Source organism: Cloeon dipterum, chromosome 3 (assembly GCF_949628265.1).
Source record: "Cloeon dipterum chromosome 3, ieCloDipt1.1, whole genome shotgun sequence".
Taxonomy (NCBI): Eukaryota; Metazoa; Arthropoda; class Insecta; order Ephemeroptera; family Baetidae; genus Cloeon; species Cloeon dipterum.
Window position 1 is genome coordinate 13,322,138 of NC_088788.1, and position 21,307 is coordinate 13,343,444.

At 38.1% G+C, this 21,307-nt stretch overlaps 2 protein-coding genes across 7 annotated transcripts; one reads left to right on the forward strand and one right to left on the reverse strand.

The window, feature by feature from the left end:
- Positions 1-191: 191 nt before the first annotated feature.
- Hnf4 (Hepatocyte nuclear factor 4) lies at positions 192-9,026 on the reverse strand. Of its 4 annotated transcripts, none has more exons than XM_065484124.1 (7): positions 8,733-9,024; positions 2,581-2,800; positions 2,225-2,319; positions 2,043-2,167; positions 1,569-1,977; positions 1,248-1,484; positions 192-560 (listed from the first exon to the last, which is right to left on the reverse strand). In XM_065484124.1, exons 1-7 carry the CDS (start codon positions 8,938-8,940, stop codon positions 265-267), a joined length of 1,590 nt encoding a protein of 529 aa, XP_065340196.1. In that variant the 5' UTR covers positions 8,941-9,024; the 3' UTR covers positions 192-264. The 4 variants fall into 4 exon arrangements, with proteins under 4 accessions (XP_065340196.1, XP_065340198.1, XP_065340197.1 ...); XM_065484126.1 differs by lacking the exon at positions 8,733-9,024 and adding an exon at positions 3,679-3,846; XM_065484125.1 differs by lacking the exon at positions 8,733-9,024 and adding an exon at positions 2,859-2,997.
- A 2,838-nt stretch (positions 9,027-11,864) lies between these two features.
- On the forward strand, positions 11,865-20,486 carry LOC135939245 (E3 ubiquitin-protein ligase AMFR-like). 3 transcript variants are annotated; one of them, XM_065483522.1, is made up of 11 exons: positions 11,865-11,962; positions 14,457-14,888; positions 15,547-15,804; positions 16,882-17,040; positions 17,098-17,336; positions 17,383-17,625; positions 17,787-17,897; positions 17,958-18,199; positions 18,659-18,959; positions 19,277-19,414; positions 19,472-20,486. In XM_065483522.1, the coding sequence occupies exons 2-11, from the start codon at positions 14,649-14,651 to the stop codon at positions 19,575-19,577; spliced, it is 2,037 nt and encodes a 678-aa protein (XP_065339594.1). In that variant the 5' UTR covers positions 11,865-11,962; positions 14,457-14,648; the 3' UTR covers positions 19,578-20,486. The 3 variants fall into 3 exon arrangements, with proteins under 3 accessions (XP_065339594.1, XP_065339592.1, XP_065339595.1); XM_065483520.1 differs by lacking the exon at positions 11,865-11,962 and adding an exon at positions 12,687-13,130; XM_065483523.1 differs by lacking the exon at positions 11,865-11,962 and adding an exon at positions 12,691-13,130 and having other exon boundaries at positions 17,395-17,625.
- Positions 20,487-21,307: the final 821 nt, after the last annotated feature.

Below are 21,307 nucleotides of genomic sequence, written 5' to 3' on the forward strand. Positions count from 1 at the left end.
ATCAATAATAAATGGGTTTTAAATTAATTTATGTGAACCTTGGACCTGCCATTTATTTATATTTTTATTTTCTTAACGATGACTAACATAAAATTTTAAAATATTTCAACGTGATAGAAAATGATAAATTAACTGAAGGAACTGCTGCAGAAATGTTTTTTCGATTTCCGGATGGAATCAAAATGCTAAAATTATTTTGTAACCCAAATATATGCATCCTTTATTAATTACAACTTTATTTTGGTGGGAATCAACGTACAAAAATCAGTAAGGGGAGCTGGGCTGAAGCTCTCTCTTGAACGTGCTCATCAGAACCTGGAAGTGGCCCCCAGAGTGCGAGTGTGGAGGGCTGCTCAAAAATAAGACGTCCCCATTGCTCTGGGGTTGGTCAACGTCACTGCACTGCACAAGGCTCCGAGGTGGACTGCCCGGATCTTCCACGTCCGTTCCTGGCGAGCTCAGTGCGTGTCCGTAGCTGTGCACCGAATGATCTACACTGAAGTTGTGCCCAAGCCCCATAGCAACCGCAGGCTCATTTAGGGTAGACTCACTAGCTGCCCCTAAAATTAAAATAAATTCAGTTTTTTAATATTTATCCATCTTATAAGGTACAAACGAAGCAAAGACTTTATGCAGTGAGGTGAATTTACGGCTGCTTAATAGCAATTGCAAAATTAAACAGAGTTGTAGCGAAAAAAAACACCTGTCCCAGATACTAAAACAAACTTTTCTTATTTCAATTTAAATCAAATTTATTTATTTGAATCAATTACGTTATGTTTTCATTTTATAAACATCCGAAATAGTACGAAACTCATCTTCCAAAGAAAATTCCTCTTACTGTGGAATTTTTTAATATATTTAAAAAAATTGTATTTGAATAAATTGGCAGTTTTTATACAGCTCACTTTTAGTGGGACATAAATAATAACAAATCAAATGGACTTGGATAATATGTATGCAAATTTTTAAAACATTATAACAAAAGTGCATGCAAGGGTGCTTATCTCCTTCTTTAAAATAACGTGTAACGTGAGAAGCGCACGATCAGCTTTTTGCCTAAGCCATGCCCACTGAACAAACCCCCAATACAAAAAATCCAAGAGCTATTAAGCGCACATATATAACAATTAAACCAAACATGCGTACTCTAAGGAGGGCTTTCATGAAATCATAACAACAGTCTTGCACAACCTTTCATGCGGATTGCGTCTCGGTAGCGAATGTGTCATCGAGTTGAGTATTACCTCCAAGAAGCATCTCTTGAAGAAGCTGATCAATATGAATGTCGCTGAACAGCTTAGCCACCTGAATTTGCTCGATCATCTTCCAACTGATAGACTGCAGCGCTGGCAGGGTCAACAAAATCTCTCCAAACCGACCACGGGGGTCGTACTGACGATCACTGATATAGTCCTCCAGGTTCATTTGCACCTGGTACCGCATCGCCTTAATCTTAGCGGGCTCACTCAACCCTTTGGTGTCTGAAAAATATTAATTTTTTTTTAGAAATTTTCCTAATGGTTACGAATTTAAAATTCGGGTCGATTGAATATAAAGATGCTTACTTGGATCCAAAAACACCATCGCTTTAAGGCAAGCAAACTCTGATTCATCAATATTGACCTCTGACAGGGGCTTGACAAGCTCGTCCATGACTCTGCAGCCAACTTGGCTGAGGTCCAGATGCTTCATTTCGGGGTCTAGCTGGCATGGAGGGTGTCTTGCAATGATGCAATTGTTGCCGAGCAGCAGTATGTCCTTCAGATGGAGGGAGCGCCTGGCGAGGCCCAGCAGCAGGTGTTTCCCGGAGTGCGCTTTGAGCAGGGCCATTTGGTCGTCCAGGGTGAGTTCGGTGAAGGCGGGAATGACCTTAGCCCAGTGCACCAATGTCATCAGCTGCTGCTTCATGGATTCGCACACATCAGTGATGTCTGCGACTTTTCTGTTTGAGATCTCGTTTTCAGCGCAGTTAATCTGTAACAACGCATTCAAATTTAAAGCGTAATAATTTTAATTATTCGATCAGTTTTAGTTCTTACCTCGCCTGATGCTCCAACCCTGTGTCGTTCTGCACTCAGCAAAGATGCCACGGAAAGGCCGTTTCCTACCGATTCATCCACACTCGGTGGCCGCAGACTGATTCTGTCACGCTCATTTTGTACAGCTAATAAAAATTAATATTCAGCACCTTTGATTTTTGCCATTGTTTAAATTTACATACCCTCTTTTTTCATTCCTGCTTTGAAACATTTTCGAAGGCGGCAATAACGGCACTGGTTGCGCTTGTCTTTGTCAACAATGCAACCTCTTCCAAATCTGTAAATTAACGTCTCCGTGTCAAATAGAATTGTGACAATTTCCATAAATTTATTGATTAAAACAATTGAAAATCAGGGTTCCCTTTAATTTTTGGTCAGTCAAGAAAATTTAAATTATAAAGGAAAATTTTGTTTTCAAAAAAATTTTAATCTAGACTTATTCATTTTCTTTAATTTAAATTTAGAAGAGGAATCGAACTGTAAAGGAAATAGCTATATTTTCCTCATGATTATTAAATAAAAAATAATAATTATTTACCTGCACTGATAGTAATGATTCTTGCGCACGCTGCGGCGGAAGAAACCTTTACAGCCGTCACAGGATGAAGCCCCATAATGTTTTCCAGTGGCTCTGTCTCCGCAGATGGCACACTGCTGGATGGCCTGGGGCTGGTTGCCGCAGCTTCCTGGTGAATTCACCTGTTCTGTTGGTGAAGAAGAACCACTGCCAATGGTGAAATTTCCCAATTCAGACGAATCTGCAAACATACAAGGAACAGATGAGTTTATCACTCACTAAATTTTCGTTTAAAATACAATAGCTCAAATCGAGAATCGAGTCAAAAACAAAAGATTGCGTGGACGCATCGCGGAGTTCGAGTTTTTCGCTCGGCATCTTCTTCTGGATGCAATAACCCAAGCAAAATCACATAAGGAAATATTTTGGTTTATCAGATCACATGCTCTTAAATATGCAATTATCAGAAAAGAACGAACTTTGTTCATTGGCTGCGGCTATTTTCACATTTGTTTCTAAACGCAAAGGTGTGAAGATAAAATCAGTGCCGCCGCGATCTTCAGTAAACAAAATACGCCGTTAATTTTCTGATAGCGTCTCGATCTCTACGTTTTTAGCCTTCGAGATTTCAAGTCGTGAGTACTTGTGATATCAAATTTTGCATTATTTAACAACCATATTCAATAGTTTGGTCTGGCGAGCAAACAAATATTCCCTTTTTATCTTTCTGCTCTGATTTCTATGCTCGTTTTCAATATCGGCTCGCACAGAGAGCTTCTAGTAAAAAATCTTAAGAGTCTGTATTCCAGTACTTAAGCGCAGTAACGGAAAAAAGAGCGATTCAATCGCGCAATAATCTATAATTATGCATATGTGTGGAAACTGGGAAGATTACAATAATTGATAAGTCGATGAATCATTTTAGTTAAAAAAAACTTTCTCGCCTGCATGGTATTTTAATTGGGAAAACTAGAAGACTAAAAAATATGAAATAATTGTGTTTCAATTTAAAGAAATCCCAGGAAAAAACAAGTTTATCTTATTACCAACAACATGCGTACATTTTCACAAAGTAGCTCATTCGCTAGCAATAAGATCAAATCCCCCATAAAAACTTACCAAATGTTGCGAATTTCATTGCAGATATAAATGCTTCTGCAAAGCGCAAGACTGTAAATTTGCATTTCAGCGGGAGTCCGTTGTCTTTAACAGACTAACTTTCCCAATAAGATAGGAGGATTCTCCAGACTAATAAATCAGAGCTCACATGGCTGAGTATGAGACATATATCTGCCCAGCTTTGAAGTGATAAGTGCTCCCGGATAGCTGGGTCGAAGTTCAGCACGAGGGCACCCATGCTTTATCACGCATGGCAAGAGTGATTTCAGAAAGCAAAATAAAATATCAAGAATTAGTTAAACTGGAGATATTATTGAAAATAAATACGAAGACGTTGAGGAAAACTTTTGCGGCATGTCAGTAATATGCGACACAAATCGGTTTAAATATTTAATTTGTGAACTGTTGAATATTGCTAGTCATTTCAATTTGTCAAATGTCACATAAAGCTTTCATATGATGTTGAGACCGTAATAATTTACAAACCTCTACCTTTTTTGCTCAGGTCAGAATGTGTACTTAAAATAAATATTTGGAAAGTTAAACAACTCCTTTACGTTTTAAAATCTAAAACAAATATTAGACTTTATTAAAGAAAGCAAAAAATGTATAAATAATCAATTCACCTCAATATAAAATACAAACCCCACCGACTTTAAATGAAAAATTGTCGTTGCTTTCTAAGTCATCTTATTGCGTATAAAATATTAGTTAAATTGCGAAATTTGATAACCTTTTTCAAATTTTATGGAGGGTTGACAGGGGCTCGAATATATACTTACTATTATTTTCGATTTGAGCATCAGGAACCAAAGTGCGGAGATATTGTGCAAGTAACGGAGTTGGCTCTCTTTGTTTGCCAACTTCGCTCGGTAAATTTGGTGCAAGTTTCGGGTCACTGTAGAGGTCATGTGACACATCCTGTGCCTGCATGCAACCAGAAAATCCCTCATTTTGTGGTCGCACACTATTGCTATTAGAAACGTCTGATGACGCAGTCACAAGCTGGTTAGCGGAAAAATCCGTCGAAACAGTTGGATTTGATCGCATGGAAAATAATGCTGGCTGCCGAATCAATGAATTCTCGTGGCAGCTGGACGCCGCCGATAGCCCTGGTTGTGTAGTAATATTGGGGCAGTTTCCCATCGCGGACTGTGGTTGCACGCGCGTGAAATTATCCGAAAAAAGCTCAGGTTGCATAAAGGAGCCATGCGCTGATTGGGGATGCGTATAACAATGATTTACACCCTCACTCCCTGGGACGGTGTACGTTGAGTTCTGGTGTACGTGCGTGAAACTTTTGTTAAATGCGGGCAATGATTGCAATTGAGCCGATGAATTCTGAGGAAGCGTGCCATCGGAAACGTAAGCTGTCGATGGTGCCTGCGGTCGAGCGTTGGAACAGTTTGTACAGCCGGGGCAGTGGGCATTCTGAGGGTGCTTTTCAACAGGAACGATCTGCGAGTAGTTATTGTGACAGCAAAATACTTCATCCTGGATTTCTGTGTTGGAGGAGTCCGAACTTGAGGTCTCGGCAAGTTCCATGGAGGAAATTTCCTCGAAGGAAGGAAGAGTTTCCTGACTGTCAGAGTCAAGTGGCTGCGAGTTAACAAGAAATTCCTGCATGCTGTCAAAGCTTGATATGAATGAATCGACGAAGTTGTCAATATCCATCTCGAAGGTCTCCATCTCTCGTGTAAAAAAAATAATTTCCGCAAGGAGAGCAAACCAGCACTAATGAAAACAGGTCACTAGTGCTGCTCAAATCCAACAAATTTACCGTGGGGATCCAGGGATATTATTTTTCAGGTAGAGGGAGATGTGAGGACAATAGTAACTCAAATATTTATTTAAGTAACATAAAACTCTCGTTCTGTCATGACTAAACAAGTTTCAAGTTTGTACGAAAACAACACATTTTTTCATTTTTATTTAAATAGTAACAACTAACTGATCTCCTGTATTCGATAATGCAGACCTGCATAGGACCCTGTTGCCACAAGTAACTATTCTATATGAAAGCCCCATACTTTTTTCCCAAATAACTTGGAAATTAAAAATAACAAAACAAATCTCACTAATTTTACAATTCTTTTCAAATTTAAAATAAAATTAATTAATTTTCAAATGGACGAACAAGGCAAATCCCCCATGTGCATGCAAATACTAATTTTTCATGTTTGGTTTAGACCTAATCAAAGAAAACATTCGCAGTAATATGCTCAAGGATTTGCAAGCGAACTTTGCCACTATAGTGATAAATTATTCTGATAACTCTTTAAACCATTTAATGCATCCTTTTGGCACAGTTCCATTTTTTCTGAACACAATGAGCACTTGAACATCAAAGTGTTTGTTGAACACAATCGCACACATAAATTAGCAATCCATTCCGATAATAGAGCAAGGCGAGCTGTTATTGCAGAAGTTTCCCGCAAGAGACAATATTATTTTCCTCCATTTTTTCAAAGTGGTGAATAATCAATTCCGGTCTGAATCATCTGATTAATTTGTACAAAATTCCACTCCAAATAATTTACTGGAACAAATTCAAGTCATGAACGACTATTTTAACAGATATGAATGAAATTTAATTTAGGAATATTTATTTTATTTTGAATACGTTTCTTTTTCGTGTGAGGTGCATACATAATAAAAAATAAGCAATCTACCAAGATAAATATTATATTTCAAAATTATGTCACTATTTTTATCTGCTGAGAAAAGAAAAGGGTCGAGCGAAGATTCCACAGATTTGAATAGGATATTGAACTTGCACGCGCTGAATGTGGTGCACTACTTTCAATCACTCACACGAAGGACACGAGACACGATTTTGAAGATAAAACTCAATAGCGCGTTCAAGAATTTTGCGATAGAAGTTAATGCGATAATTGAGAGACAGACTAAAGAATGATTGTTACTGAGCTTTGACAATCATAATACTGCCAAAACTATCAATAAAGCTTAATTATAGTGAAAACCCATATCATCAATATAAAATTACAGTTAATATTTTAATTTCAAGTTAAATAGTTGCACTGCATCTAATGCGGTTTGTTGATACAAATATTTTTATAATTTCACTAAAAAACAATAGCCTAATTTAAATTGTATTGCTCCATCCGTGTCTCCAATTCCTTGAGTTAAAATGAGAGAAAGAGATCTTTAATTGTTATCATTTTTACGATTTTTTGCAGGTGGAAACAGCCATGTTAAGTCATGGGGAAAATAATTAGCATACAAACAACTAACGAGATTGATTTATGAGTCAAGATGCGCGCACGGCCACCGCCAAGGACGAGGGCATTACTTTTTTCAGCCCTTATCAGTCCCCTATAGAAGATAAGGAAGCGCTGCCAAGACAGCCAATCCTGCAGCTTTATGAACATCGACTGTAATCTTTTTATTGATTACAATTATTGACGGCTGCGCGTCTTATTCACGAAAAGCTAAAAAAGCTGTCTTTCATCAAGATAACTTTTTATGATTGCTAATAAATTATTTGTTTAATGTTGATCCAGATTGTATAAATTTAGAAATTCGTGTTCATAATGTATTAGATATACTGAGTTCTGTTGAAGTGCAAATGAACTCCAAATTATAAAATGGTCTGAAAAAACTACAAGAGGTGACCCTTCCTGGAGCATATGAGAGCGCGCATATCTATGTGTTATCAAGGGTTAGAGCACGTGATAAGTCAAAGAGGTTGCATGGTCTCCTCTTTTTGATGGCACGTTTTTCTTTCCATCCCATAACGATGCGGTAATTAATAATCACTCTGTTGTGGAAATCTTACTCACAATCAGCCAGCAGAGCGTATAGGTCACTTAGGGGGAAAATTCGTCTAGGAACAAAAAAAAAATACTTTTCATGTTCATTTTTTTCAATGGTTCTTCCGGGTTTAACACCTTCTTAATTATTTCAAACAGGTTGTACTCAACACGACCTCATTCACGCGTTTAACTAGCTAATACTTGCCGAATGTTTGGCCCTGGTCTGATTCTCATGAAAATCAATCTGCTTTTGCTAAAATGCCTTCATTAATTTTGTTAATAAATGACTGACTGCCAGAATAAAAAAAATAGTTTGATTTTTTTCAAACATATATGAGAATGCAGTTCAAGCGCACCCGCCACAAAAGATCCGCGAAAATAGATAAAATTTTTTATTAAGTTTCAAGATAAGTGATATCAAACAGCAAGGCTCCAGCGAATGTCTGGGTAATTAAGCTCGTCAGATTGCATAACCCGTCAGCCATATAATCAGACTTGTGCTGCACATAGCAACACAGCCAATAACCCCGTAAAGGACATTGGGAGTGCACACTGTGTTTTGTTTTCATTGATTCCCAATTGTTGTAACACGTGAATAGCACAGGAACGGTTCTGGTGCACACGTTGGAAAAATGCTTAGGACTGCTAAACGCGGAGACTTTCACGCGGGAGGAGGATGTTACTCACGGAAACACAATCAGCAAAAATGCGGGAGGCTCAGCGAATTTTTGTCGCTTCAGCTTAAAAATACAAAGAGCAATTTGAAGATTTTACTTTTAAATAAAATTAATTAAAGGACTCAACTTTTTTGTTTAATAATAGAAAAACAGTTGGTCTTAAAGTGCAATTCAACATTGCATTTTTTTAACTTGCTGAATTTTTTAAGCTTTCACTTCGGATGTGGAGAAATTCTTCAAGCTGTGATCAATGTCAAAAACATTTTATTGGCCTTAGAAATTTAATTTGCGCATCAAGGACCAATCAGATTGATGGAAAGAGCACATTGCTGTTTATTTTTCATGATTTTAAAGTATTGTAGTCATAGGAATAATTAATTAAAAAATATATACAGCATCAGCTCGCTAAAATTTGGATCCATTTATACCAAAATCTACGTTACAGAGGGTATTTTGCGTAGAATAGAGATGATTTGGCACTTTTGATATGAAAATCAGTTAAGAAATCAGTCTCCACGTTTCAGTTTGAAATTCGAACCTATTTGTTTGCGTGTAAACTAGAGGAAAAAGGCATTGAATCAAGCTTTAAACAGACACCTACCGTGGACTGTCACGACGCTGCCAGAGCCATTGGTGATGGACGAGTTGTGGACAATGACAGAGGGCGAAACTCCCTGCTGGTGCTCGACAGAGACGTTTACATCCATGGTGAGGGGTGTGCAGGCCAGAGCCGCCCGGTGCCGCTGCGAACCTTGTATCATGGCACTCTTTCGTGGAGAAAGGTCATCTGCAGAGAGACGTCCTACCATGCCTGCGAGTACCGCCGCGTCCAGCCTCTTGGCCTGTGGCGCTCCTCGCGGTATCGCACCAACAACTACTGATAAGATGCGATCGAAAGAGTTGGAACAGCCGGAGCTGCACGTCTTTTAGAGAAATGCCACTGCACTGATACAGTTGACACGTTTGACAAGAATCAGTGTGATGCTGCTCAACTGAAATGAGAAGCCATCTACATCCAAGAAATATAATTTAAGAGTTACACTAAAATTGCTATATTAAAAAAATCAACTGCAAAATACACCAGGATGCTATCGATTTGGTGCATATTTACAGCAGTTTAATTTTGACCGGTCAAAATTAAACATTCCACCAAACTCTAAGGATGCTACGATTTCATCAAAAACTTTGAATTCATGCACATTGCATGATGAAAATACAAATCAGGAGTTGAAAATTTTTAATTCGATGGTGTTAGCGATTGAGTTTTTGTGTCTATATCGTTGCATTTTTTTTTTAAAAATCTGATTTTAATTTTAATGCCAATTTTTATTTAATGGCGCTGCGCTAATATAGGAATAAACTATTTAATGAAACGAATTAATCAATGTGACGTTTATTTTTTATAGAATATTCCCTATATTATAGAATTTTGCTGAGAAAAATGAAACTTATAGTTATTGGTTCAAGATAGTTGGCAACCATCCGATAATAATTGCTGCTTAGGCTCCAGTATTAATGGTATGTAAATTTAACCGGGAAAATCACAGTGTGCAAGTGAAATTTTGTGGCGCTCGCATGAAGTTGCGGAAATATTTGCATAAACTGTTTATCATAGATGGGACTGTAAAAAAGAATTACGGTTCTTTTGATGGGCTCCGAATGGGCAAGATGCCTTTTACTGATATTATATAATAGCAAAATTGAAGTGAAAGATGCCAAGAAAGTGTGCAAAATGTATCTAAAGATTGAAAAAAGATCCCCTACCTGCAAGGGCATAATAATACATTGTGCTGCAATTGCCCGGTCACTGGCTGAATCTCCCAGAACCCCTAATTGTCCACGGAGACGGCGGTGTCCGCCCATGAGAGATATTTTAGTAAAGGACGCGCGCTGCCGAATTTGCAGTTTTGGTTAATATTGCACGAAGTTGCGGGGTGCTCGCGGCGACGCGGGAGAAGGAACAAACTGATTCGCTGGTTTGAATTCGAATTAATCTCGCCGGTACCTCCTCATGTGAGAGATGTTACGTTAAGGTTTGGTGTGGTTGATGAGTTTTGGCGCCTCTGTCTCTGTATCCTCGCACGACAACATTAATATATATATAAATATATGTCTCTGGCAGAACAATCGCGCAGTGCAATCTATTCACCTAATCACAATTTTTTTAACCAAAATTGACATGACTTCATCATATTCCAGTTTTATTATTCTTTCCACTGTGAAATTAATTTGGGATAAATTTTGTAGACTCCATTTTAATTTTTATATTTGTTAAAACGGTTGAAACCAATGCCATCAACGAGCACATGCCATCGAATTTCACGAACTGCGTGTGGTGGGTCAAAAAATAATGTTACGTATTTCTTGAGAAGTAAAAAATAACATGACTTTATCCTCGTTGACTTCATAGTTATATAATCAAACTCGACCAGTCTCGGCGAATCCTGTCCACCCTGTTTCATGAGATAAAAATACAAAATATGTTAAAATATAATATAAATCAATACGACATTTTTGTCAAAAAGCCTACCTAAAAACGCACCTATATTTCATGAGTATGCCACAGCCGGCTCTACAAGACAAAATAAACAAAAATAAATGTCCATATATGTAATATTGTGAAAAATATTACAAATTGCGATTCAATTACGCCTGTTACCACTACCACAACGATAGCACCAGTCACGACGACAATTGCACCAGTTTCGACGCCAGCAGTCCCCACAAATAAAAAAGAAATTTTAGCTATTATGTTATCAATTTATCGATTGAAGGTGGAAAAGTTAAATATACCTCACGCGTTGAGTAAATGTTGACTGTTAGTTTATTGCAGTGTGAAATACAGGAAGCTAATAAAGTTCAATGAATGGTTCAAACAAGACACTTATATTATTTATTTTATTGGACACCATCGGTGTACAACTATATGTATTTATTTACATTTAAAATGCTATCAGAAAAAAGAGTTTATCATTGCTGGGTCTTATATTCCGCTCTTAATGTGGTCCGCTGCTGCATGTTAGTTGCTGGCTTCAGCCTCATCTTTATGGAGTGTACTTTCTCTCCCCCTTATTGTTACTTTAATCGTAAGATAAAAGCTACTTCAAATCCCAAAACGAAATTTACGACATGGCGAATCATCACAGGTGAGCAGCCCTGACAATTAGCGAGGAACCAATTAATAATAAAGGAAAATTAGTTCTTAATAATTTTGAGAGATTTTAATATCACGGCCTATATTTATTTATTATCCAGTCAAGATAAGATCAAATTCTTTACAAGGGTAGTCTGCGAGTGCCCCACAACTTCATGCAATGTTAATCAAAATCTAAAATTCGCTGACCCTACGAACAATGTTCTGCCCCCGGACGGCGGTGCCTTTCACTCGGCGGCGGTCCTAAATGTTGGTATAGTCGTACGCGACTTAATATTACAATCTAATATTTTTGGCCTGTGTTTCAACCACTCTATATTTTTTCAAAAATGAACTATTTCAAGGCTAATTTTAAATTTACTGTGAATGACATCAACGCATAATGAGCAGGAACTTAAAATGGCAATGATTTAATTTTCATCGGCACTATAAATTGATTATAAAATAATTGTTTATTATTTAATTAGGAAAAATTTCAAGGTAAACAAGGAAATTTTAAAATACGCACGCCCTGAACAACCTTAAGGACATCCAGTTATTATTTTAAGATTACGCTCAAGCTTCACGCAGAGGCAGGTAGACCGAAAATGTAGAGCGTGCAGAAAAGAAGATCATCATTTGCAAGGCGAACCAGGAAGAGAGCGAGTCGTGCTTCTTCTAGACAGTTCTTCGGAAAGGTATTCGTTTGTTTTGGCATTGAATTTTATTGTTTAATAATATGATTTGCATGGAGTTGGCATACAAGTCAAGAAACCTTAGAGAAAATTGAAAACGATCGCGTCAAGTTAGTTCATCGCCGCACCTTCCTACAAGCAAAGAAGATGCAGGATGCGGACTGATCGATACCAATAGGAATGATCATTTTAAAAAGCCAGATTCCCGGCATTAATTAATTAATCTATTCCTGGGAGTAGGAGGTTGATATTTTTGAAAATTTTATTGAACCCATTTTAAAAATATAAGAAATCATACTAACTTACTCTTCCGTTTTATTTGTTTATTTATGTTTATTAGCGCCTTGCACGATGCCTAATCCCAAAAATGCATTTTTACCATTATATAATTTTAAATGATTGTTAATTGTAACTGAAAAGATATTGAAACATGCAGTCCTATCCCTGAAGCGTTTATCGGTGTGTAAAATTATGTAAGCAAAAAACAAACAAACAAAACTGTCTCGCTATTGAGGCGAAACAAATTGAGCACATTTATACGTCAGCGAGGCTCACACAAAAAAAAAACTGCAGAAACCTTGCAAACGGCCATCAATACGTGTGACGCACACGTCGGCAAAGGCGCGAACGGTGGTCGAAGGGTTAATGCAATTACACACAGGAGCGTTTTATTGTTCTAAAGTATTAGCCAGCCGGCGGAGTGTCAAGCGCGCGCGAGAATAGAATGGACCTGAGGAGCGTAAACAAGTCTTGCAACGCTGCTGCTGCTGCTGGCAGTTTCATAAGAGGCAAGGTGCAGGGCGGCCTTGCTCTAAAAAAGAAGCGCCTTTGATAGCCGTACTTTCATATTCGCGAGCGGCAGACGCCAGCATTATTTGGCTGCTAACTTTATTGCCAGACTTTTGTTCGGCGTGCAGAGAGCCTCCTTTTGCGGGGGAGTGCGTGTGTTCCAAGTTAGTAGTAGTGAGTGTGTGTCCCGTCCCAGCATCGAGTCCGCGCCTCTCTCGCTCGGCGTGCGCGCCACTTCCCAGAGAATGGGTTTCAGCTGCTGTGCTGTGTGCTCACACTCTTCTCTGTGAATATTTCTGAATTCGTGGCCAGTTTCAATGTGCCGGTGAAAAGTGACTGTGCGGTGCCTCAAGACGGATACGATCGCTCGCCGAAACTACAGGTTACTTAACAAAGATAATTCTAGACGTTTTCAGTTTTTACTCGTGGACGAATACATACAAGTCTATTGACAAACTGTGCAGTTAACATTCGTTCCATGCCACTTGTAATTAACGAAAGTGTAGATAGTTCTAAAATGCTATTGCTTGAAGTCTTATTTTTAAATTATTGATTATTATTACTGAAAAATTATCAAGTTTTTCAAAGCAATAAGGTTTAAATAACTTTGTAAAAAAATTTAGGTGAAGTGTCCTGATTAATATTTAAAGCGAATAACATGCTATTCCTGTTTTACTGTATATTTTCTTAAGGGGGAAAAAAAGAAAATTAAATTCCTTCATTAAAATTTGATTGATGCCAAACTCTCTGTGATAACTTGTTGTAACATCGGATGTTTCAGATCGTAAAACGTGATAAGATGTTTTTTGCATTATATCGAGGCCTCTTTATTACTCTTCTGATTATAATGCCTAAAAATTGCGCTCAAAGAATTTTCTTTTGCAAAAAAGGTGTCCTCACTTGTTACTAAAAATAGAACGAGGTACAACCCACAGCACGCAACAGTGATAAAGTTCAAGTACACGTAAAAAGTTAATTTTAAATTAAACCCGGCATACAACTAACAAATTTATGTTGATCTTAGATAATTGCATAAAAATTCATGGTCACAGTTTTCTTATTATTAATCACCATTGATGTGTTATTTTAATAATTTCTTGAACAGTGAAGCAAAACAAAATAATGAGTGTAAATAACAATAATTATTACCTGCAGCCTGCAGTACAGAGCAAGTAAACACCAAAGAGTAATAAAAATGATGGCATCAAAAGCCATCACTTATTCACTTGCACAAAAACGAATGAAAAAGTGCACGTGCTAAACGGCACTAGGCAATTTTCTCGTTTCAACACCTTCTCATGCTTCATTATTCGAAACATTACTCCACTCTTCGCGACAGTTTCATGCTTGATCGCATAACCATTCTTATTTCCCTAATCAACTGCGCGCGCTTCACTTTTGCAGTCACATTCATGAGCTCCCCCATTCGTCTTTTCGGACCAAGAACCCCTGTCATTCATGGTGTATACCACCCCCATGGTACCAACGCACTCCCGGTTGCATAATGAACGGTGCCGCCGCCGCCCAGCTGGCGGTAAACAAAATCATAGGCAGACCGCGACCGCGGTCAGCGAACGCGCCCGCTCATTCTAGAAGCTAACGAAATTGAGTGTAGAAACACCGGCAATCAAGCTAATTGGCTAGCAATTCAGTCGTGCTTCTTTTACAGACACACACAGACAATCTTAAGTTGCCGTTCTGTTGGCAGGACTGAGCGAGTAGCCTCGACCACTCGACAAGGGAGCTGGCAACGCCGCGTATTCAGCTGTGCGTAAAATCAAGCAACTGAGCAAGCAAGCGATCGGTGGCCGAAAATAAGAAAAGGTGTCCAGTGTCCGTCCCGTGCAGAGTGACAGCAGCTATGGCAGCAGCCTGAAGGTCGCCATGCCCTGAGCTGAGGATGCCGGTGGTGCTGTTGGACAGACTACCCCTGCCCTCGCTGCCCGCGTACACGGCGGTCAGCGTGTCCCTGCTCGCCTGCAGCCTCTACTATGCGGTCCAGAACGCCCACCAGCTCGACCTCGAGCACCAGCCGCCCCTGGCCGAAGGCCAGCTTGACCTGGCCACCCTGTGCTGGGTCTTCGGCAGGCGGTGTTCGGCCATCCTAACATTCATGATCCACGAACCCTTCTGCATCTGGGTGAGCATTGAAACCGCTATTGGATAAATATTTATACGGGAATGCTGCAATCGCAGTGTGTTTATTTTTGACAGCCCAATTGAGTGAACTTTGATTTTGACCCTTTTTGGGCGTGATGTCACTTATATATTTATATGGATTGCGTGTCAACCTATTTTGATGCAGCTGATCGAGACAATTTCCTTATTTTGCTGCTGGAATATGCTCCTGCATAATACACAAATGAACAACACACACAGATAGTTTTGTTATTGTTCTGATTCCATCCTTATTAATAATTATTATGTAACGCTATCAGAGAGCAGATTGCTGGTTTGAGCTCGTTTCTTAGGGTTAATGACATTAGAATCATTCGATTCACACCCAGATATAGCCGGTCTGAAAACATACTGGAAATTTTGAAAAATGACGATTGTTTTGTTAATGAAACGTTAAAATATTTAATATCACGCGTTGAAAGCTTTTAACTTAATTTGTTTTTAGAATATTTTGTATCTCAAAATTTAGAGCAATAAATTCATGCATAGTCTCATTTTTTTGTTTATAGTTACAACAAATATTACAAATCTTTCAATTCATACTTGACAAATTTTTTGATCATTCGAGAATAAATGTGAAACTCAACCCCCTATGATAACTATTTTAATTTTGAATTTAGCCATTGGTGAACATGGCCTATTGCGTGCTGGTGTTGCTGGGAAAGTGCATACAGAGCGCTGTGTTTGGCGAGCTTCGAGTCTCTGAGAGCAACGCCATCAAAGACACCTTTTGGAATTTCGTCTTCTACAAATTCATCTTCATCTTCGGCGTCCTGAGCGTGCAGAAGCTGGAGGAGGTGGTTCTCTGGTGCTCGTGGTTCACCTTGCTTGGCTTCCTTCACCACCTGGCTCAATTGGCCAGGGAACGGGCTGAATATGTGAGTAATGTCTACTTTTTCAAGCCATAAAATCGGATGTTTATGTCATGGAAGAACTGGTTTTCCCGAATGTGGGATCACTTGAGATGCCTTAATACCTGAAATGGAGTGGTGTAAAAAAACAAGCACTATTGGGTAAATCCATCCAATTTTCCTCTCTTTGAAGACACAGAAAGGCACTTGATGAAAATTCGTTGCATTGCAATAAATAAATAATTTGAAATATAAAACCAGTTTGGTTTCGCAAGGGTCCATGCTGTTGAATCAAATGGTCATTTAAGGTAAATTTTGAAAGAACAGTTAAATAAATCATTTAAAGGACCAAAATGTGGAATGGTGATCACTATTTTACTTTTGTAAGATTTAGCCTTTCTTGAGCAAAGTTGAATTAATTTCTTAACAACCTTACTTTTTAATTGCATGTTAATTTCTCACACAACAAGTTCAACAAATTCATTTCAAGTAATTAATGCAAAAATAACATTATGGATGTAAAAATTTTCCTGAGTACCTATCAGTACTAATATTATTAAGTTGTTGCTTCCTTGGCGAACATTCTCATGAATAATAATTAAAAGAGGACAAAATAAAAATAAAAAAGCAAGGAAAATAATGCACTGTATTTTTAAATACCATAATATTGCCCTTATTATATCATTGGTTTGTTTAACATTTCAGCAACATATTTTCAAACAAATCACATAAAGATAAGTCATGTTTCATTACAACTTAAAAATAACTTCTCCTCAAGGTTGATTGGTATTTGTACTTATTATTACATCAAAACTTGGAAACATATACAAATATCTTAAATTGTTTGACGGTGACCTCTCAGGAACTCCAATTTCAGGCCTTTACATTCGGCAGCTATTTTTTTGTAGTTCACTGTGGGCATTCCATTTTCGGATGAAACCAGGAAACCCATTTTCTTAATTTCTGAATCATTCGAGATTTTGACACTAAATTGCTTCATGAAATATTTTTTTATTTTAAGAGCTAGCTCAAAATAATAATCAAGTTTTAAACCGTATTTTGGAGATGTAGGACTGGTTATTTACATTATTCTCATATTTTCAGCTGAGTTTGTCTGTGAGCCCAGGCCGCGAAAGATGGAGACACGTCCGCCTACTAGCTTTACTTGCTGCAATTTTACTGGCCTCCGGGGCCATGCTATTAGTTTGCGTCGCAGTCGGCCTTCTAATATCCCTCAACACGTTTGCATTCATGGCTGCAGAGGTAATCCCGTCTTGATTCCAATACCGATAAATCGCAATCTCTTAATTCCACTTGCAGTGCATCCTGCTGACTCTGCGAACGCTGCAAACAATGCTGCGCTATTTGCTGCATCTGTACGATGTGGCTCATTCCTCAAACCCTGTGCACCACTTCTTCCCTAATGTGAAACTGCAAGCGGCCAAAGGCCAGGCCCGACACAAACTAAATGAAAAAAGTGGCGAAGAAAAGAACACGGACAGTTCCTTGCGCGATAACTTTGCATCTGATGGGACCGGAAGCACAGCCTCTAGTCAAAAGTAAGCTTGCATATTGCCATTTTAAAACAAATAAATAAAATTGCAGATATTCCCCCAGATGGTGGGTGCGCGGTGGCGGTGCCTCATATTACCTGGAATTGTTGTTTGAGCTGGCGGCTCTGCTGCTAGACCTGCTGCACCACGTCCACATGCTTCTCTGGTGCAACATCCTTCTCTCGATGGCTTCTCTGGTCATTTGCATGCAGCTTCGACTGCTACTGCACCAGCTGAAAGCCAGACTAGCCCGACATCGCCACAGATTAAGATTGCAGGCTTATATGAAAAAACAGTATGTAGCCATTATGCTTCTCAATTGATATCTAATTTTTGCATGACTTTCAATAAATTCATCAGAAGTAAATTTTATGAATTTCATTAATTCTTTTAATACTGATGTAGATTCAAAGTTTTAAGTGGTAGTTTATGATATTCTGCAACCCGTGATTTTAGTTTCCCATCAGCAACAAAAGAGGAATTGAAGACTCTTGATGATGATTGCGCCATTTGTTGGGAAAGACTTTACACTGCAAGGAAACTGCCTTGTTCACATTTATTCCACTCGTAAGATTTTTTTAACTATTCAGAAATCCATGAAAACCTCTCTAATTTTGCTTAAATCAGGTGGTGCTTACAATCTTGGTTGGAGCAAGATCCATCGTGTCCAACCTGCAGAATCACACTCTCAATTGGGGACTCGAACCCGTCAAGTGGCGCTGCCGGCTCCACAGGGGTTGTCGGGTTGCTGGGCAATGTTTTGGGAGGTCTTGTCGGCAGTATAAGAGATCATGACACTCTCCTTGAGCCTGATCAGAGAGACCAGCCGCAGCAAATAAACAACAATGCACAAGTCTTCCATTTTGATGGTAATTTTAAACTTATTTTCCTGCCGACATTGACAGGAACCTATTGTTTATTTTATGACCTTTGAGCTTAGATTAATTAGATTTCCTTCAGGCAAAATAATGAGGAATGGGGGGGGGGGCTCAAAATACTGTGGTATGAATTTTGTTTTGAGGTACTGTTGATTAGGCCTGCTGGACTGAAACAGCTGGTGTAAGTTTCAAGCACATCATGTTGCAATATTTTTTCTTTTGCAATTAGTTCAATTTTTTATCCATCCATTCCTTGTTTGTTTTCCAATGGGAGTTACCATTGCACTTTGCACTATCTATTTTTAGTTAAATTTTTTTCATTTTCTCACATTTCAAGTTTAATCCTTGTAATGTTATGATAATTCCTCATTGTTTTATGAGACATATTGAAGTGTTAGCAGCTTAAATCTGAACTGTAATTTTACTCAGCACTAAATTTATGCCTTTCAGGATCTCGGTACGTTTCGTGGCTGCCCAGTTTTTCGGTTGAAGCTGCTCACTCGCAGTTAGGCGGACACACAGAGTTGAATTCTTCATCCCAGTTGCACAACATGGCTCTGCAAGTCCAGCAAATGTTCCCTCACTATCCACTGTGGGTGTTGGTTGCTGACTTGAGGCTTTCTCATTCGGCTGAACTGACAGTTGAGAACATCTTGGAGGGTAGATTGTTGCCTCCCGCGCCAATGTTCAACCCTGACATGGAGGAGACTCAGCCAGCTCCAGAGCCAGCTCAAGAACCACCATCTCAATAGTGAGTTTCTCCCACCGTCATGCCTTCCCACAATTGAGTTTGCTTTGTTGGTGATCAGAAAAAAACTGCAGCAGTGTTTCCCAAATTAGTATTTTGCTTTCAATGAGATGATTGAGTATTATTCAAATTTGCGAGTATGTTTTCTTGATTAAAATTGATAGTCCAGATGCATGCAAGATAGGACTTTAATAATATAACGTTTATTTTGTTGCCAATTTTTCATCTATCAAAGAAAATCTTCAAATTAAATAAGAGTTACCTACTTAAAGATAAAATACAGATTTTTCAATATGTAAATTTTAAATTATCTGTTCCAGTTCTGGATGGTTAGAAGAAAACCCTACAGATACAACAACAGATCCCTTGTCTCCAGTCACCTTCTCTGATGAAGCATCTGAGAGGCAGAGGAGTTTAGCCAAGAGGAGAGAGGCATTAGTCCACCAAGCTAGACGGAGGTAATTTTAGTCTCAAACTTAGTAAAATATTGACTGTCTCACGTTTGCACCCTACAGATATCTGCAAAAGAGCTCAAACTCAAATGAAGCGTCCGCTTCCTGCTCTCATAGTGGAATCTCATCTCAATCAACACCAGATGCTTCCTCTAGCTTATCCAACTAAGTATTAAGATTCATTTTATTATTTAAATCAAAACTTTATGGTTAACGTATTTTTATTTCAAAGAGGGGGTGTAAGTAGGGAGACATGTTGTATCTCTTCTCAATGTCTTCCTTCATTGATACCGCATTCCTTCTCGATTTTCATTTCAAGTAACTTTAGCTGTGCATAACCTTGAATGTGATTACCTGTTTTGCCATCGGTTTTTACCTGATTCCCCCCAATTTTATGCAAGTAGCCTTCCTTTGGGAAATAAGATGACTGCGTTTTGAAAAAAGCGTTTTCTTTTTTATTAAGTATGCATTATAAGGTTAAGTGAGATATAATCATTTTCTAGTTCCAATATTGCAAATAAATTGGCGATTTTAATTGAACAGTGGTATGTCACTTTTTTAAAGTAGCAACAAGTACAATTGAAAATATTTTCTTTCGCCAATATTGATTGCATAAATACAACTTCTATATTATACAAGGAACGAGAGTGGCATTTTGAAACATATGCAGAAAGATCATAATTTCTTTGTACTTACACCCATTTTTATACTGTTGCAAAGACAATATTATGTATTTTTTTTGTAATCCTGACTGATTAATGGTTGTTATGGATTTCAAATCTTCATACTTTACGCAGTAACCCTTTATTTAAGTCCTATCATGAACGCGCTGTTTAAATTGCAAGATGAATACTAGATTGCTTTTTCCCAAAAACACAATGATAACTTAAAAAATGCCAATTTCATAAATTTTGCTAGATTGAGTAAGGAATGCCACTTGGAGCGAGTCAATTTTATGACCCTGCAAGTGACAAAAGATCAACATGCTGCAAATTTAGGTATTAATATTGTAGTGCTTTGAACGAAATGTGAACAAAGTGAACATACATGATATAATAAAAAAGAGTCAAATAACCTGCGCCTGCATTTTTCAGTTAATAAACAAAAAACTTGTGAAGTTCCCTCAGTCCTTGGAGCACAAATTTTCATTCATAAGAGAATTTGATACCCTCAAAAGCAAGTTAAAATTTATAAAGTCACTCATAATAATGTAATGAACCCAACTCTTTGTTGACTGCCATAATTTGAAATAACATTTTACTTCATTTTTTTCCGTCCCTCTTTGAAATTGTTTCCTCTTAGATGAAATGAAGACCCTGTTCACTCATTCAAAACTGCTACTCTCTTTGAAAATGTCTGAACCATGTTAGCTTCCACGAAGAAGAGAGGTTTTAAATGAGCTCTTTAACATAGTTCTGAACAACTACCAATGCTTTAGACTTCAAGTGCATGCATTTCAAGGAAAATATATCGCAGCCAAGTGAGAGTAGTTTGCTATCTTCACATTATCGGTCTGCCGTGAATTAATTAGGAGGCACCGGAAAATGCGCAATTTATACCACATGTGTGAGTGTGTTTTAGCGTGAAATGAAATTATTTGCTGTGGTGCATGATATATTATTCATAGCTTCTAGAAAACAAATGGCTCTATTCTCACGGGATTTTTGATCAGAATGAAGGTTTAAATAGAAAGAAAAAATATCTCGCGGCCGGAATCAGCTGCTTTTGTACCGCGAAAAATCTCAAAAGAGAAACTTCAGTATATCTGAATATTTATAAAATTTGTGGTTTTTCGTGATGATTGGATGTGAAACATGGATGAACATTAATTTTGATCCCCTTTTCACTTTGCTCTATCGATCTCATGCTCGAATTTATGATGGTTGCACGGGAAAGTTT

What these genes read in the sequence shown, in the direction of transcription:
- Hnf4 (XM_065484124.1), bottom strand. Translation starts at nt 8,940, where the DNA reads ATGGTAGGACGTCTCTCTGCAGATGACCTTTCTCCACGAAAGAGTGCC. An exon ending in AGCAGGAATGAAAAAAGAGG is followed by an intron (nt 2,168 to 2,224) that starts GTATGTAAATTT and finishes AATTTTTATTAG; the next exon opens with CTGTACAAAATGAGCGTGAC. An exon ending in GGGTTGGAGCATCAGGCGAG is followed by an intron (nt 1,978 to 2,042) that starts GTAAGAACTAAA and finishes GCGTTGTTACAG; the next exon opens with ATTAACTGCGCTGAAAACGA.
- LOC135939245 (XM_065483522.1), top strand. Translation starts at nt 14,649, where the DNA reads ATGCCGGTGGTGCTGTTGGACAGACTACCCCTGCCCTCGCTGCCCGCG. An exon ending in CAGGCTTATATGAAAAAACA is followed by an intron (nt 17,626 to 17,786) that starts GTATGTAGCCAT and finishes CCGTGATTTTAG; the next exon opens with TTTCCCATCAGCAACAAAAG. An exon ending in GTCCACCAAGCTAGACGGAG is followed by an intron (nt 19,415 to 19,471) that starts GTAATTTTAGTC and finishes TGCACCCTACAG; the next exon opens with ATATCTGCAAAAGAGCTCAA.